Source organism: Lentinus tigrinus, assembly GCF_003813185.1.
Source record: "Lentinus tigrinus ALCF2SS1-7 unplaced genomic scaffold L226scaffold_7, whole genome shotgun sequence".
In the NCBI taxonomy this organism is placed as follows: Eukaryota; Fungi; Basidiomycota; class Agaricomycetes; order Polyporales; family Polyporaceae; genus Lentinus; species Lentinus tigrinus.
The window spans coordinates 148,278-164,154 of NW_027137916.1; the positions used below are offsets into that span (position 1 = coordinate 148,278).

The 15,877-nt window shown below is 56.3% G+C and overlaps 9 protein-coding genes and 1 non-coding gene across 10 annotated transcripts; 6 read left to right on the top strand and 4 right to left on the bottom strand.

The window, feature by feature from the left end:
- Nucleotides 1–11: 11 nt before the first annotated feature.
- L226DRAFT_351379 (uncharacterized protein) lies at nucleotides 12–1,962 on the bottom strand. The gene is made up of 6 exons (XM_067674147.1): nucleotides 1,612–1,962; nucleotides 1,120–1,557; nucleotides 992–1,053; nucleotides 770–928; nucleotides 509–712; nucleotides 12–437 (listed from the first exon to the last, which is right to left on the bottom strand). Exons 2-6 carry the CDS (start codon nucleotides 1,550–1,552, stop codon nucleotides 96–98), a joined length of 1,200 nt encoding a protein of 399 aa, XP_067537381.1. The 5' UTR covers nucleotides 1,553–1,557; nucleotides 1,612–1,962; the 3' UTR covers nucleotides 12–95.
- L226DRAFT_532837 (uncharacterized protein) lies at nucleotides 1,712–4,053 on the bottom strand. Its single transcript, XM_067680341.1, has 6 exons — nucleotides 3,694–4,053; nucleotides 2,961–3,638; nucleotides 2,826–2,902; nucleotides 2,612–2,770; nucleotides 2,358–2,552; nucleotides 1,712–2,287 (listed from the first exon to the last, which is right to left on the bottom strand). The coding sequence occupies exons 2-6, from the start codon at nucleotides 3,553–3,555 to the stop codon at nucleotides 1,943–1,945; spliced, it is 1,371 nt and encodes a 456-aa protein (XP_067537382.1). The 5' UTR covers nucleotides 3,556–3,638; nucleotides 3,694–4,053; the 3' UTR covers nucleotides 1,712–1,942.
- Nucleotides 4,054–4,307: 254 nt separating this feature from the next.
- L226DRAFT_t71 lies at nucleotides 4,308–4,390 on the top strand. Its single transcript has one exon. It is a non-coding gene; the product is annotated as a tRNA-Ala (tRNA).
- A 282-nt stretch (nucleotides 4,391–4,672) lies between these two features.
- On the bottom strand, nucleotides 4,673–6,325 carry L226DRAFT_611239 (uncharacterized protein; the record flags this gene model as incomplete). Its single annotated transcript, XM_067686256.1, has 5 exons — nucleotides 4,673–5,023; nucleotides 5,102–5,302; nucleotides 5,363–5,527; nucleotides 5,608–5,627; nucleotides 5,749–6,325. 5 exons carry the CDS (start codon nucleotides 6,323–6,325, stop codon nucleotides 4,748–4,750), a joined length of 1,239 nt encoding a protein of 412 aa, XP_067537383.1. The 3' UTR covers nucleotides 4,673–4,747.
- Nucleotides 6,326–6,949: 624 nt separating this feature from the next.
- On the top strand, nucleotides 6,950–7,672 carry L226DRAFT_611240 (uncharacterized protein; the record flags this gene model as incomplete). The annotated part of the gene is made up of 3 exons (XM_067686257.1): nucleotides 6,950–7,333; nucleotides 7,401–7,483; nucleotides 7,565–7,672. Exons 1-3 carry the CDS (start codon nucleotides 7,024–7,026, stop codon nucleotides 7,670–7,672), a joined length of 501 nt encoding a protein of 166 aa, XP_067537384.1. The 5' UTR covers nucleotides 6,950–7,023.
- A 1,346-nt stretch (nucleotides 7,673–9,018) lies between these two features.
- On the bottom strand, nucleotides 9,019–11,071 carry L226DRAFT_532839 (histone-fold-containing protein). The gene is made up of 5 exons (XM_067680342.1): nucleotides 10,975–11,071; nucleotides 10,671–10,910; nucleotides 9,617–9,746; nucleotides 9,422–9,535; nucleotides 9,019–9,359 (listed from the first exon to the last, which is right to left on the bottom strand). Exons 2-5 carry the CDS (start codon nucleotides 10,779–10,781, stop codon nucleotides 9,289–9,291), a joined length of 426 nt encoding a protein of 141 aa, XP_067537385.1. The 5' UTR covers nucleotides 10,782–10,910; nucleotides 10,975–11,071; the 3' UTR covers nucleotides 9,019–9,288.
- Nucleotides 11,072–11,210: 139 nt separating this feature from the next.
- Nucleotides 11,211–12,751, top strand: L226DRAFT_532840 (uncharacterized protein). The gene is made up of 5 exons (XM_067680343.1): nucleotides 11,211–11,515; nucleotides 11,578–11,588; nucleotides 11,652–11,797; nucleotides 11,866–12,063; nucleotides 12,539–12,751. Exons 1-5 carry the CDS (start codon nucleotides 11,342–11,344, stop codon nucleotides 12,679–12,681), a joined length of 672 nt encoding a protein of 223 aa, XP_067537386.1. The 5' UTR covers nucleotides 11,211–11,341; the 3' UTR covers nucleotides 12,682–12,751.
- Nucleotides 12,541–13,390, top strand: L226DRAFT_351493 (uncharacterized protein). Its single transcript, XM_067674149.1, has 3 exons — nucleotides 12,541–13,017; nucleotides 13,073–13,288; nucleotides 13,348–13,390. The coding sequence occupies exons 1-2, from the start codon at nucleotides 12,729–12,731 to the stop codon at nucleotides 13,240–13,242; spliced, it is 459 nt and encodes a 152-aa protein (XP_067537387.1). The 5' UTR covers nucleotides 12,541–12,728; the 3' UTR covers nucleotides 13,243–13,288; nucleotides 13,348–13,390.
- On the top strand, nucleotides 13,391–14,334 carry L226DRAFT_351494 (uncharacterized protein). Its single transcript, XM_067674150.1, has 4 exons — nucleotides 13,391–13,546; nucleotides 13,610–13,632; nucleotides 13,725–13,869; nucleotides 14,274–14,334. Exons 1-3 carry the CDS (start codon nucleotides 13,480–13,482, stop codon nucleotides 13,839–13,841), a joined length of 207 nt encoding a protein of 68 aa, XP_067537388.1. The 5' UTR covers nucleotides 13,391–13,479; the 3' UTR covers nucleotides 13,842–13,869; nucleotides 14,274–14,334.
- L226DRAFT_351484 (uncharacterized protein) lies at nucleotides 14,335–15,681 on the top strand. Its single transcript, XM_067674148.1, has 5 exons — nucleotides 14,335–14,676; nucleotides 14,735–14,811; nucleotides 14,888–15,049; nucleotides 15,118–15,339; nucleotides 15,409–15,681. Exons 1-5 carry the CDS (start codon nucleotides 14,424–14,426, stop codon nucleotides 15,646–15,648), a joined length of 954 nt encoding a protein of 317 aa, XP_067537389.1. The 5' UTR covers nucleotides 14,335–14,423; the 3' UTR covers nucleotides 15,649–15,681.
- Nucleotides 15,682–15,877: the final 196 nt, after the last annotated feature.

Here is a 15,877-nt window from a genome sequence, read left to right on the forward strand (position 1 = left end):
TACATCCCTGTTCGCTAGTCCCTGCCTCTGTATACTTCGTTCTTCTTGGTCAGCCGGTGCCCTGAATGATCACGGCTTGAGCCCGTTAGTCCCCCTCAGACTTCGCGCAGTCCACTTCTGTGGTGATGATGAAGCAATTTCCCGAGCTTCGCAATATGGGTGTGCGTCCAAGCACCACCCTTGCGGTACAGCGCGCGAGCCTTCGACTCTGAGTGCTCGGGCTCCAAGTACGTATCCTCGGTCTGCCCGATCGCCATGCGCAGCCGGCTGTGATGCAGGATGCTGGCCATGGTCGCATGAGCGCGCACGAGGTCCGGGTCGGGGGGTTCGGACTGAACACCAGTTCTGTGGGGGTTGGCGAACGTGACGGTCTCGCCGAGTCCCTTCCAGTATCGCCCGGGCGGTCCGTAAGTCTTGACCGTGTATGTGTGCGGGGTCTGACGAGGATTTGGAGGAGGAAATCAGGCAATGATGAACGACGGAACGCGACATGGGTGAAGAAACCTACCTCGGTCGCTCTCAGAGTCCATCTGAACTGCCTAAATGCGAGGTGCGTAGGGGGATCGAGCACGAGACAGTTGCGAGGCGAGTCGGCGTCGACCGGGACGTGCAGATCGAGCTCGAAGAAGGAGCGGAGGAAGTACAGCGTGAGGAGGTCGCTGACGAGTTCTGACTCGCGCCGGGGGTCGATTGGCATGTCCGAGTCGTCGGTCTAGCGTGTCAAAATTCAGTTAGGGGCGAGACTCGGATAGCTATAGAATGTACGCACCCCGGGAATGTGAAGAGCATCGGTGAGAGGCCGCTGGAAGATCGGAACGACTTGTAGGAGTTCCGGATTTATCGCTGGAACATCGTAGAGGCATTTGTATACCCCGTCCTTGCGGACTGCGCCCGTGACAATTCGCGGCTGCACATATCGAGCCATCACCTATGATCATGTTACGTCAGTTGATCGAGAAGGTGTGAGAGTAGGATGGACGATGCGCCCTACCTGTTGATTTGTGCTTTTGCTCACTTCCAAAGCGAGACCTCGGGACGGGTCAATGACTTCAACTACCGCGAGCATCCGGCCCTCAGTTAGCGCAGCCCTATAATTGTAGAGAATGGAAACGGACTCACAAGGGCTCCACAGTTGGAGGAACCAGACATCGAACGCTAGGGCGCGGAGCTCCTGCGCCAGTCTCTCCGGGCGCAACTCGTCGTGTTGTTCGAGCATCTGCGCGCATGTGCACACCGCAGCCGAGACATATCGTGCTCCGACCCGGAGGTCGAGTTCGCGACCTGTCTGGTACATGGCTCCAATGAAATCCCTCGTCGTGATGTTTTCGCATTGTTCCGGGAGATTTCTGAGTGAGGGGAGGCTATCGGCCCACTCCGCGCTGAGGAGGTTGTACTGTTCGCATCCGGGTTTGTCGAAGACTTGCAGATGCTGGCGGGCCTTCTCGTGCAAGCTCGCTGAGGATATGGCTTCGTCCTTGAAAAGTGCATCAGCAGCCTCGAGGAACGCGATTGTGTCCCTCGTCACGCTGAACGTTTTCGAGGAGGGGTTCATTGTGGCTGGTGAGGATGAGGTCCGAGTGGCCGCAAAAATGGACGATGGAAGAGACATACCGCAAGCCTGCCAAGGACGGCGTCGATTGCGGACCGCGGCATTGGAGCGTCACTGGATGTTGTCATACCGGCAGTACCAACCGCGGTTCAGAGAACATCTTGGCAGGAAAGAAATGTCATATCATGAACTCTAGGGCTCAATGTTTTGGAATATTGAGATGCCAGCATGGACTCAAAGGGGTGTGGTGGTGGAGAACAACATGCTAAGCGCCAGTAAGTACCCAATTGCCCACTTTGGAAGGATCGCTACTAAACGCCACGGTCCGCCGGCTGGGGGATAGTACTACGCTGAGAAAGTAGCGTACAAGTACACTGAAGGAGTCCCTGAAATTTACTCGTATTTCTGAAGAGACTTCGGCACGAACTCCCTATCATCAGCTCTCTGCCGGAGCGAGTCTCTCCTCTTGCGTACTCCGCGCAATGGAAGAACGATGGGAGCTTGGATCTCGCGAACTACGAGCTCTGGAGCCCACCACTCCGGATCAAGCATGAACCCCAGTCCACTCAAGTGGAGAATGTTGGCGAAGATGGCATGCGCGCGTAGCAAGTCGGGGTTGGGGAGCATCCCGGAGTCTCCAGGCGCCTCGGTGAAAGTGACGTATTCCCCGGCGCTATGTCCGACTCCGAAGCAGCTGTCAGACGAAACATACGTGCGAATCTTGTACGTGTTCGGGATCTACCAACGAATAGTCGTCGATAGTCAGGACTTATCGAGTGTGGAAGAAGGGAGAGGATCTCGCACGCACTTGGGTGGCGACAAGAGTCCACTTGAACAGCCGGAACGCAAGATGCGCCTTGTGCTCCAGAAGTAGGCAGTTCTGCGGCACACATGTCTGGTCTACCTCGGTGCTGCGGTCGAACTGGCCGAACGTGCGGAAGAACTGCAGAGTGCGGTACTGAATGGCGGTAGATGATGCTGGGTGACAGTATTCGGGCCGAAACTATACGGCCGTCAGTACAAGTACGAGATCATAAGACTCAGCATAGCGTAAGAACTCACCGGCGCAAACCCCCGCGTAGCGGGGTCAGTGATCCAACACGTGAATATTGGCGTGATGTCGAGTCGGCCAGTCTTCTCGGAGACGACTCTGCGGAGGCATGATGCCCGCTTGTCCACAGTATCAGTCATGAAGCATGTGTAGTTATCTCGGCGCAGTACCTGGATACAGTATATGATGAGCACAAGTTGTAATGGGGGACATCTAAAGTCCTACACTTTGTATGCGGTCGCGGTACAACCAGGAGTCCTTGATAGGGGCTAGGAAGTCCGATCCTGGGTCAATGTCGAGGACTGCTCGAGTATCTGTATCATGCTCAAACGACGAGGATGCGGAGAACAGACGACTCACAAGGGTAACACAACGCGCCCCACCATACCCTGAATATGAGCGCAGAAAGCTCCTGTGCCACACGGCGGAGAGAGTATGGGGCCACGGATTGTGCTAGGCGGACACATGCGCAGACCTCAGCGCAGACGTACCGCCGGCCGCTGCCCAGGTCGAACTCGTCTGCCGTCTTCATCATGGCATCGAAGAAGCGTCCTGGTGTGACCGCACGCGCCCGTTCTGGCTGCGCCTTCAGGCTGGGGATGTACGCGATCCAGGGGGGATGATTGAATTCTGCGAACTCGGGTCGTTCGAGGATTTGAAGATAATCCCGCGCGCACCGGTGTAAGGCGTGGTCGGTCAGCGCAGTGTCCTTGTCAATCGTCGAGGCGACTTCCTGCAGCTTGATGTAGTCGGGAAGTGACCGCACAGATAGCGTCCACCGCGCGAACTTGGAGCAGAATCTTGAATACAAGCCTTGACGATAGGATACTTTACGTTGTAGGACACTCTCGATCTTCATCATGATCCAGGTCGTTGATAGTAGCATTCCCAACAGGAATGCCCACAGTAGTGCCAGTATGATAAGTACCCCATCCTCTCTTGTCGATGCGGGCATAGTGGTTCAAGTTGACGCGGTTGCAGTGTATAGCAGGGATGGGTAGACCCCCTGAATTGTGGAAGAGGCCAAGCTTAAGTAACCTGCATGCTTGATCAACTCGGTTCACTCAGGAGAGATGGCTGGATTCAAACGAACTCCTGTCTCATACCCAGGTCGACCGAGAGGAGTCTAGCCTCAAGCCGTTGGAGTATGACAGTTGCGGGAAACCCAAATGCGTGCCGCAGGGGCCCTCAGATTCAGCGGAAGGATTCAGCGGAAGATTTACTTCCAATACGCCACGCACCGACGTAAACGAACACAAGATAACGGAGACCGCACGCATGCCAACCTCGTATGTGACATGCACATCCACGAAGCGGGATACCAATTACTAAGTGGTAAGCCAGTAGCAGCAGAACTCACCGACAATACCAGAGCGATGTTGCTCAAGACGGGCCAATCCTCATCTTGCATGGACGCGTAATGCATTTGTGCTCTCGAACCGGAGAAGCATCGACTCCGGCCGATTCGAACTTGCGCCAACTCATGCGCCAAGTGGTTGAACTTGAACTCCTGCGCAAGATGTCGGATAAAGCTGAGGTTGAGTGGCCCGTGCGGTACTGTCCATGGGGGCCGATGGGAAGAGCAACTCGGAAAAATGATAGACGAAGAAATGTATAGACTAAGATGACTTGTTGATGCAGTGCTCAAGAGTGCGACTCGGATCTGGCAAGACTGAATTGATCAATTGCTGTGCACGAGCTCAGCATGGGCATGTGGTGTAGTTGGTTATCACGCTCGCTTAGCATCAACAGCCTGCGAGAGGGGTCCGGTTCAATCCCGGACATGTCCACTTTTGCTTCCAAAAGTTCTGGAACTGAGCATTAAGTATCGGCGCGACACTCGTCCAGACGTTCAAAGTTCTATGCGACATGAAGACAGGACTGGGGGCCACGTCTCCGCAGCACTACTGAACGCCGTGCGGTTCACCGGCGGCTGTTATCAGGACGCACATAGCCACTATGAAGCATTGACACTACAATGAACTCATACCATTGACACTACAATGAACTCATACGTACAAGTACATACACACACTGATATTCGTGCGAGACACTCAACGAGACTTTCTCATAGGGCTACATGCCGCCGGGCGGGAGGCCACCAATCCGTACTACCATGACCAGCTCGCACACGCTCAGTCTGAGGGTCAATGACCCGCGGATCGACTAAAGGCTGTGCTCCCTGGTAACCACCGCTCTGGGTCAAGCATGAATCCCAGTCCGCTCAAGTGGACAACGTTGGCGAAGATCGCATGCGCGCGCAGCAAGTCGGGATTCGGGAGCGTCCCCTGGGTCTTGGAACGTCCACCGTGACCAATGCTGGTGGGTTCAGTGAAGGTGACGTATTCGTGGGTGTGTCTGGTTCCGTAGGAGCGTGCGCCGTCGGGTGACGCGTAGGAGCGGATCTTGTATGTGTTCGGGATCTGCCATGGCACGAGTGACGACGTTGCAAAGGTCAGGACCAGTTGAGAATCGAGATGAACAAGGGCACTACCACGCACCGCGGTGGCAACGAGAGTCCACTGCAACTGCCGGAACGCGAATTGCGCCGCGAAATCAAGCAGCAGGCAGTTCTGCGGCATGCCTAGCTCGGGCACTTGTGCGCCGTCGTGCGCGATCTGGCCAAACGTGCGGAAGAAGTGCAGAATCTGATATTGACTCACGGGGCCGATGTCGTCTTTATCATCCGGGGCAGGTCGAGACTGCATGGATGTGCGAGTCAGCACAGTGCACCCGTCACAAGTACAACCGCTGGTACTCACACATCCTCGCTGCGGATCGCTGCTTGGATCGTCGGTGACCAAGCGGGCGAAGATGGGGACAATGTAGAGTCGGCCGACGGTCTTCGCCGAGACTCTACGAAACCATGCCGCCTGCCTGTCCACGGTGCCGCTCATGAAACACGTATAGTGATCGCGACGCAGAATCTGAGTACCGGTGAAGGTATATGGTGAGCAAATGGTCACGCCGGAAAAGGGAATGATATAAGGTCTTACAGTTCGCACACGTTTGCGAGTCCGGCTGGACCTGACAGCGCATTCAGCCGACCATGGTATGCAGCTTGACTTTCCCCCATCAATGTTCATGACTATTCGGATATCCATATCTCAGATCTATGCGGAAGACTCGCAGGCGGACTCGCACTCACAGGTCTCCCACATCGTCTGAAACCACACCGTGAACAGAAGCGCATTCAACTCCAGCGCTACACGGTCGCTCCAAGTCTCAAGGAGCGGGTCCGCGGCCTGCGCGAGGCGCACACACGCACAAACCTCTGCGCACGCGTGTCGGCGACCGCTGCGCAGGTTGAACTCGTTGGCGGTCTGGATCATGGCCTCGAAGAACCGTTGGGCTGTGACTGCGCTGACCAGTTTTTCCAGAACGAGTCGGTCCGCCTTCATTGAGCTGGCGATGGGCGCGAGCCACTGGGGGTGGTTCCACTTTGCAAGCTCGGGCCGTTCGAGTATTCGAAGGTGGGCCCGGGCACGCTGTTCCAGGGCGTAGTCGGTCAGCCTGGGGTCGTTGACGATCGTCGAGGCGACTTCCTCCAGCTTGATGTAGGCCGGAAGGGATCTGTCAGACAATGTCCACATAGGAGCGGAGGTAAGCCACGAAGGCCATTGCAAGTCGCCGCGCAGCAGACCCAGGAGGAAGTCCCATGCGAACAAGAGTAGTTGGGCTATCGCTTCCAATGGCAGCACCAGTACAAGTACTTCTAGGGGCATGCTGGGTCCTGGAGGAGAGCAGATGGATGTAAGAGCGGTCGTTGCGGGAGGTTCCGGTAGATACTATGTACTGACAGCGGAACTCCTGAGTTGCGAAAGAGGCCAGGATTAAGTAACCCTGTGCTCCCAGTGATCGAGCGAGGTCCTCCCGGCTTCCTCGGCACTGAGGGTGTCCCGTCGGATATGCCAGCAGAGCGCTGCGAGGTACCAAGCGGTCTTGCGGCATGTACCGAAACGTCTGTATGACCAATGACGACGTGCGAGAGGGTGTTTGTATAATGAGATAGCGAGACCGCGCTCAAGGTCCGTCTGGTAAACCCATCGCAGACGATGTGGCAGGAGGAACATAGCGCCAGGCTCGGCCCCGCGCCTAACAAATCTCGTAGACATACCTTCCTGGTAGTGTGGGGTCAACTGCCGAGACGGATATGCGTTGTCTGGACGAGCCCTACTCTCCACGCAACCGTCAGCTGTAACCATGCAAGTGGTGCAGGCGGAGCGGCCTCCATGGCTCCGCCACTCACACCTCTGACGTCACCCCCCATCCCACCTCCTACCAAAGCGCATATATACCCTACCCCATACTCTGGCAGAGCTTCCTCCCTCACTCTCACCAAGCCTCACTAGTCACTAGCACTTACCCTCAAGTCAACACTCGCACACCGCACATACCCACCCTCATCGAAACTCGATACACCATGTCCTCCACGAACACCGCGACCGGCGCCGGCGACAACACCTTCGCGACGCAGCCCCCACCAACGCACCACGTACACAAGTCGTCCGACGTCCTCCCCGGGGCGCGCGGCGCTGCCGCGTCCGACTCCCAGTCCGCGCCCAACTACAGCACAGACGTGACCGAGAACCCGCGCGTGTGGCAGGACGCGCACGAGCGCATGTACGGCGCGGGCTCCGACACCCGGGCGGTCGTCGCCGGCGGCCAGTACGACTCGCCGAACACTGGCGTTGGCAGCGAACGGCCGATGGACGTGCAGCTGACCGAGCAGGGTGCGTTGTTCCTTCACGCTTCTTTGTAGTGCGTTGAGCTGTTGACATGGTGCTTGTACTTATGCAGGTGGCGTGGCTCCAGGCGGGAACCCGAACCTCCCTGAAGGCCATGCGAAGGTGACCGACAAGATCATCGGCAAGACGCAGAAGGTACGTCTCGTACCCGTACCTGGTCGGTACGAGCATCGATCGTACGCTGACACTGACTCCTCGTTTGTCGGATTCGCACAGATTACTGGCAAGATGACGCATAACCCCGAGATGCACGAGAAGGGCGAGCTGCGGGAGGCGGGAGGCAAGATGGCCGCGCAGGGCCAAGCGCGGGCACCCCATGACTAGATGAGCAGTCTGTAGTCAGTGAAAGGAAGATATTATGGTGCTGTATTTGTAGTATGACGACGAACCTGTGATACCATCGCATTCTACAATGTGCTTGACGTGGATGAGACATTTGACGGCGAGGACAGGCGTTCGTATGGCAATTATAGTGTGTAAAGATCAAGACGCGACAGGTTGAGTAAGACCTTACATATGTGCAACAAGTCTCAATGACGAGTAGGGGAAAGCGCGCCATGCATGGTCTGACATGTTAGCGTGTGTTCGAACGCCAATGCGACCTGTTCAGTAGGTAGCATGCTCTGCGTGTGGCAGGTTTGTAACTGCATCGCAGGTCGACCACTTCATCAGCAAACGCGGTTTACTCCGTATGGAGCCTAAGTCGGCCATGGCTCCGCCAATGGCCTGGCGGGAACCTAGGCTCTGCCTGGTCAGGTACGGAGGCCAGCGGATCCACGAGGAGGGCCGAGGCTCTGTATGTGGCTGTACGGAGACTCGATCTCCATCGAGAGACCGAATCTCCATACGGAACGTCCATCCTCTCATCCAGCCATAACGGAGACGACGTATCGAACCATGCATATGCAAAGTAGGCCGCGGGTTTATGAGCTGCTCGAGCAGTGAGCAAAGTCGAGGTTTGGAAACGGGATTAATGCCGCAAGAACTGGTTAGCGGCGTGCACGGATCGGACAAGCATCATGGACCGCAGGGTCCCGGATGTGGGTTAGTTATCTACCAAACAAATTTCGACCACATAGACCTCGATACATACCGTACAAAATGCGATTCCGAAGGGGTACAGCAAGCTCTATCGAGAGACAGTCTCCGTATGGAGACACCGACCTCTGTATGGAGACGGCGTCTCCTCCATGACATAAGCAGAGCGACCGAGGCACCGTATGACGGATGACTTTTCCGTGGCTCCATCACTCCATATAGCACCGTATAGTTCCGATGGAGCCGAACTGCTTTTGCTGATGTTGACGCAAGTTCCGTGTGTCGCAGGTTATCCGGCGGTCCGGAGGAAGATGTAGTATGATTGAGTGTTACGATCAGAGTTAGTCTATACGGCTATCGGAGTTTAATGAAGTTCCAGTAAGCCACAATCGGAGTACCTTTTTTATCAGTACAAATGAAGTCCGATCAGACCTAGTCTTAAGTCCGATTCTTACTAGCTTAAGCAGGCTGATTATGATGTTTTTTAGCGAATCCACAGAGAGTCGGACTCGCTGTCATATCTCTCGTCGCCCGCTCATGCAGGTCCTCAAGTTTATCCAACCTGTACACCCACAGAATCCATGCACACCACCTTGAATGCGACGTGCAAACTGTTGCAAAGGGCACCTGCAACGTGCGACCTGTTGCAGAGGCAACCTGCAACATGCTGTAGGGTCCGTGTCTCTGGAATTATAACACGCAATGCCACCGACACGTTCGCGTCATGAAGCAAGCAACTGCAACTTCAGTACATCACATACACATACAAGACCTACTGTACAGATCATACGAGAACGAGAACAAAGAGTGCAGGAGGACCTCCTTCCATGCTACGATCGACGACAACGGCAACGACAACAAGAAACGACAGACAGCGAACGTGACAGGATAAGCATTCACGTTCACTGTGCGGGCTGCTCGCCCTTCTTCTGCTTGCCTTGCGTGAGGGCCTTGTGCACGAACGGAAGCACACCTGCGACATGAAAATGCGTGAGCGTCACGGAGACAGGACGAAAGATAGGGTAGAGAACGTACCTCCTCCAGCAATGGTGGCGCGGACGAGCGTGTCCAGCTCTTCGTCACCGCGGATGGCGAGCTGTAAGTGACGCGGGGTAATACGCTTCACGCGCAGATCCTTGGACGCGTTTCCTGTATGCCAGCGTCCATGCAATGAGTCTCTCACCCGCCAGGTATCTGATGAGACGCAAGATGAGGGTTGGGAAGACGTACCGGCAAGCTCGAGCACCTCGGCGGTGAGATACTCGAGGATGGCAGAGGTGTAGACGGCAGCCTTTGCGCCTATGCGGACGTTGTGCTGCGTGCGCTGCTTGAGGTATCTGTGTATACGTCCGACGGGAAACTATGGCAAACAAAGTCGCGTCAGTGAGGACTGCTCCAGCTTGACGTCCAAGCCATTCGGCAACTGATCGAGCATGCGGCTATATGCCCTTCCGATAGCCTGCCAGGAACACTAGGGTCTGTTCGCACCCTGTCAAAACTTGCGCTCAAACACGCGGCATCTGCGGGTGCAAATTCCTAGATCAGAGGCCGACCGATACTCTGCGGAGGTCGCCATCTTGTCTCGGACACAGGAAGAATCCAGAGAATCAGAAACACTCTCTGCATAAGACTCCGCCGATCAACGCCATCCCTACGCTGCGCTACGCCACACTCTGTAACGCCTTTTTTGAGGTCCCGCACTGCGCGTCCACGAGCAACGCTTTGCCTCACGCCAGCGTTTGTGACTGTCGTGCTACGCTACCCACAGTTGTGAGAGGTCGACGCTTTGCTGATCATGTAGCAAAGCATCGACTTCTCATGCCGATATAAGCGCAGTGCCCAGACTGCAATATGCTCTCAAAAACCTTCAGAGCACGGTGACCTCGGGATAAGTAGTGAGCAGTCTAATAAGTGTATGCGTAGCAGGTGGTGTAGGGTTGCTGGAAGGGCATAACGACTATCCGGGGCGCCTCCGTCTCGTCAAGACCAAGACAGGAGCGCCATCATAGCGGTCGCGTCGGTCGTAGCAGGGTAAGCCCGGCCTGAAGACGGCGGGCTTTGAGAGCCTGATGGTCGAGGATGATTGTGAACTATCTGCGACGGACGCGCGTGGCTCTCCACGGAGCTCTCGATGGAGCTCTGCGTGGAGAGTTTTACTAGTCGTCTAGACGTTCTCGGAAAATCCTGTCAGGCATCCAGGCCCGACTCTGAGTCGCACGCCTATCTTGTGCAGTTGTCGAGACTCCTCATCGAAGGTCTGCAAAAGATCGAAATGAGAACGTACCTGGAGGCCAGCTTTAGAGCTACGCGTCTGGAGGACCTTCTGTGGAGCAGCGGTCTCTGCGGGTGCAGCAGCCGGAGCCTTGGACTTTCCTCCGCCCTTCTTTGGTGGCATCGTATCGGTTCAGAGCTGTACGTGCGGTGACGGAAGATAGAGGGAGTGCGGTTGCGCGCGGTATGAAAACGCGAGTCAGAAATTGAACGCGTCTCTGCGGGCAGACGACTTTGGACTCTGGGGTACCGTCTAGGGGTAGGAGCGCGCTGTCAGGAGGCGTCGAAACGGGACACGACGCGACGATGGAACATACAATCGCGCTGAAAGGGTCCACTCTGCGGATGAAGGGCAGAACGAACCAGGACGCGAAAGTGGCGGACGCGATGGTGGTGGTAGGAGGACAAGAAAGGAGAAGAATGCGCGGCGCGTTCGCCGCGCGCGAGGCGGGGGTGTGAGAGAGGACGCGATCGAGATAGCATGGAGATCTCTCAACAAGATCTGGCGGAAGGGCACGTGGGGCGCGTCACGCGTGGAGATTGGCATGTTGGAGGGACGCATCGTGGACGGTGGAGCGTGCGGTCAGTGGCTGCTCCTCGCCAGCTCAAAAGGCCGGCAGTCTGCACGTCTCCTCATCTCCTCCTTCTCCCGCCTAGATCTCTCTCAAATCTCCTCGACTCGCCATGCCGCGCGCATTCCACATACCCGGCGTTATCTTCTTGTTTTGCGCCTTTGTCCTTCTCTTCCTCGTCTCTATCTCTCTCCCATTCATCACCGCTCTCGACTTTGCGCGTGTGCACATCAAGAGCGGCAGCCCGACTGTCAACCAGGATACGACCGCAATCAACGAACTCAGGGTGAGTACCTGCCATGATATCTATCTACCCGTGTACGGTGTCTGACGTGTCTTTGCAAACAGTTTGGTACTTGGTGAGTCGGCAACTCAACAGAAACGACGACGCCTCTGCCATGGAGACTTATGGCGCGCCGTAGGGCATCGTGCTGGTACGAGAACACGGGCAACCGCGTCTGCAGCTCCTCCGACAACGCCTACGCCACCACCGTCTATGGCTCCGACCGCAACAGCTTCGTCAACATCGGTCCCTCCTGGACCCGCGGCCTCGCCATCCACCCCGTCGGTACGTCCTTTCGTCTGCATTACGTTGGCCGTGTAACCGTGCGGAATGCTAACGACGAACGCACGCAGCGGCGGGAGTAACTCTGATCGCGTTCCTGCTCTCCCTCTCCACCCACGTCACCATGACCCTCCTGGCGTCTCTCACCGCCTTCCTCGCCGCACTACTCGCGCTCATCGCGTTTGCGGTCGACATCGCGCTGTACGCCTTCGTCAAGCACGAGGTCGGCAAGTTGAGCGGCGTTAGCACGAACACCGATACCGCCCCTGGTGAGTGTCTTTCCTTCCCCGTCCCTCGCTTCCCTGCTTGGCATGCGCGAGGCGTATTCGTGCCGCACCTTGCTGCGGCTCAGGCTGGTGAATCCCCGTTTGCGCCTCATGACCGTTCCAAGTCAGTACGCTTGGAAGGGCCTCTCCGGTCCCGTAGCTCGCTCGCTCTGCGTGTGATGGCGTGTGCATCGAGCTTAGCAATGCACGTTGCCAAAGTTATCCTGAGTATCGGCCTTCCTGCGTACCTAGTCTCGAAACCAGACCGTATAGGCGATCTCTGCCTGCTATACCGGAAAAGGGAGGCAGACAAGAACCCAGACAGAGACGCTCCAGGCTATCGATCCAACCCTGTTTGCGGTCTTGCCTCCATGGTCTTTCCAAGTTAGCAAGTTTTAGCTTTCTTGGAAGGCCTTGACTTAAGACCCCCAATTCGCGACTGAATGGTGAATTTGACGCTGACACTCTTCCTTCACAGCGTTCTGGATGACCTTCGTGTCGTTCCTCCTACTGTGCTTCGCTGGATGCACGGTTTGCTTCGGGCGCAGGCGTGACCGCCTCGACGGCGCAACGACGTACTCGTGGCGGGACCGCTTCCGCCTGGGCCGGAACCGCTACTAGTCACTCGTACATGTTGTTGTCTAGTACCGTAGCTCTGAATCCTGGCTATGGACAACGAACTTTCCGAGAGTAGATCCAAGCGTCTATACCTGCTTCGGCTAATATTGCTTCTCCCTGCCATCACATCACGTGCACTCTGCCTGAAGACGTGTGCTAGACTCACGTTCGTCATTCACGATTACACAACTGAGGTGGAGGTCTCGTATGCTTTTGCTACAACGTGCTTGCGCATACGACGTTTGCCGGAGGGGTTGTGGTGGCTGGGTATCGGGACATGCCGAGGAAGCCGCGAGCTGGAGGGACCTCGCTCGATCACTGGGAGCGGAAGGTTATTTAGTAAGCCTGGCCTTTTTCGCAACTCAGGAGTTCCAATATATGATATCATCTACAGGAACCTCCCAAAACGACCGCTCTTACATCCCTCCCCTCTACTTCAGACCGGTTATACTTGGAAGAAGTATGAATTTACCCGGCCTCATCTTCTGTTCAGTGTGCCTTTGTCTTTGTTCTCCTCCCCTTCATCACCGCCCTTGCGTATGCACATCAAGAGCGGCAGCCTGACCGTCAACGCGTCAACCAGGACAGGACTGCAATCAACGAACTCAGGGTCAGTACTCACCGTCGCATACGCCTATGCACCCGTGTCCGACGCGTTTTTCCGAACAGCTAGGTACTTTGTTAGGTCGGCCATGCAGCGGAGGCGAGACTTGTCGCGCACCAAAGGGGCCACTTGTTAGTACGAGAACACAAGCAACCGCGTCTGCAGCTCCTCGGACAACGCCTACGCTACCACTTTCTATGGCTCCGACTGCAACAGCTCCGCCAACGTCGGTCCCTCTGGACCCGCGGCCTCTCAATCCATCCCGTTGGTACATTCTCTCGTCTGCACCGCCCAGTGGACAGTGTTAACTTTGATGCACGCATGCAGCGGCTCTGATCGCCTTCCCCCTGGTGAGTGACTTCCCTTCCCCGTCTGTCACTGATCTCCTGGTGCCCCTGATCCATGACTAAAACCTTTGCCTGTCATCGCCCGGGGCCTGAAGACGTGTAACCAACTAACTTTCACGATTCTGCACTCGGTATTGTTCTTCCGCTTTGGTGTTTTTGCGCGTACTACGCTGGAGGCGTTGCCCTATCCTCAGGTGATCGGGATATGCTGAAGTAGCCGCGTCGGCCGAACTCTAACTTGTATGTGCATTCTCTCCATATTCACCCGCTCGGCCGCCGATCGAAGCAGCCGAGGAAGCCGCCAGCGGGAGGAGGACCTCGCTCGATCACTGGGAGCACAGGGCTACTTACTTAAGCCTGGCCTCTTTCGCAACTCAGGAGTTCCGATGTAAGTACATACATAACACCTATCGGAACCTCCGGCAACGATCTCTCATGCATCTCTTCTCTACTCCAGCATGCTCCTTCGACTACCTTTCGTAGTACCAGTGCTCCCAGTGGAACCGATAGTGAAGGCAATTTTGGCCGGCTGGGACCTCTTCTGGCAGGGCCTGCTGTCCGGCGACTTGCAATGGCTTTGGTGGATTTGGAACGGCACTCCTATGTGGACATTGTCCGACAGATCCCTAACGTCCTACATCAAGCTGCAGGAAGTCGCCTCGACGATCGTCAACGACCCCACGCTGAGCGACCACGCGTTAGCCGAGCGCGCTCGGGCCCACCTCCAAATACTCGAACGGCCCGAGTTCGCGAAGTGGAACCACCTCCAGTGGCTCGCGGACATTGGCCGCGAGATGAAGGTGGAGCCACGGGAACTTGAAGAACTGGTCAGCGCAGCGACAGCCAGACGGTTCTTCGACGCCATGATGCAGACCGCAGACGAGCTCAACCTGCGCAAAGGTCACCGCCACGCGTGCGCGGAGGTTTGTGCGTGTGTTCGCCTCGCGCAGACCCAGGATCCGCTCAATATCTCCCAGGGCCTCCTTGTGGTGCTAGAGCTTCATACACTGTTGTTCATGGTGTGGTGGCATGCGATGTGGTACCCCTGTGAGTCCTCTCGTCTCCGCCTGCAAGTCGTTCGAACAGATCTGAGATATTCGAGCAGTCTTCAACTTTGAGCCGGGAACGAACTTTTTGGATCCTGTTAGGTCCACCTGGTGGACCCGCGGACGTATGCGGCCTGTAAGACCTTCATTTCTCCTGCCGGTGTGACCATATGTATGCTCACCAAAGTACCATGCATTGTCACGGCACCCAGATACTGCGGCGAGATAACTATACGTGCTTCATGACCGGCACCGTGGACGAGCGGACGACATGGGCTCGCAGAGTCTCCGCAAAGACCGTCGGCCAACTCTACATTGTACCCATATTCACCCATCCGATCACTGATCCGAGCACTGACCTGCAGCAGGAACGTGTGAGTAGACGCTGCACAATTGCACTCGTGACTTCTGCTGATGCTTTGAGACTCGGACATCCGTGCAGTCCCGACTCGGACCTGAGCCTGAAGACGCCCTGACGGAACTTGACGACATCGGCGGCGCAAGCCAGTACTATAAGACTCTGAACTTCTTCCGCACGTTCGGCGAGATACCGCACGACGGCGCACAAGTGTCCGAGGTCGGCACGCCGCAGAACTGCCTGCTGCTCGAGCGCACGGCGCGCCTCGCGTTCCGGCACATGACCTGGACTCTCGTCGCCACCACGGTGCGTGGTACCCTTGTTCATCTCGGTTCTCAACAGGGTCCTGACTGTTGCAACGTCGTGCTATGGCAGATCCCGAACACGTACAAGATCCGCTCCTACGCGTCACCCGACGGCGCGTGCTCCTACGGAACCAGACACATTAACGAATACGTGACCTTCACCGAACCCAGCCACGGCGGTGGAGATGTCAAGTCCCAGGGGACGCTCCCTGATCCCAACTTGCTGCGCGCACATGCGATCTTGGCCAACGTCATTCATCTGAGCGGAATGGGATTCATGTGCGACACGGATCGGTGGTTACGGTCTTAAGGGGGCACATAATCCTTTAGTCGATTCGTGCATCGTTGACCCTAAGCGTGTGCGAGCTGGCCACGCTAGTACGGATTGGTCGCCTCTCGCTGGGTAGCATGTAACCGTAGTAGCAAGTCTCGTTGAGTGTCTCGCACGAATCTCAGAGTATATAATGCGGGAACGGTATCGCGGACAGATAACTTGGAAATGCAAAAGAATATAACCAGGGCTGAAGTAGAAAAAAGGG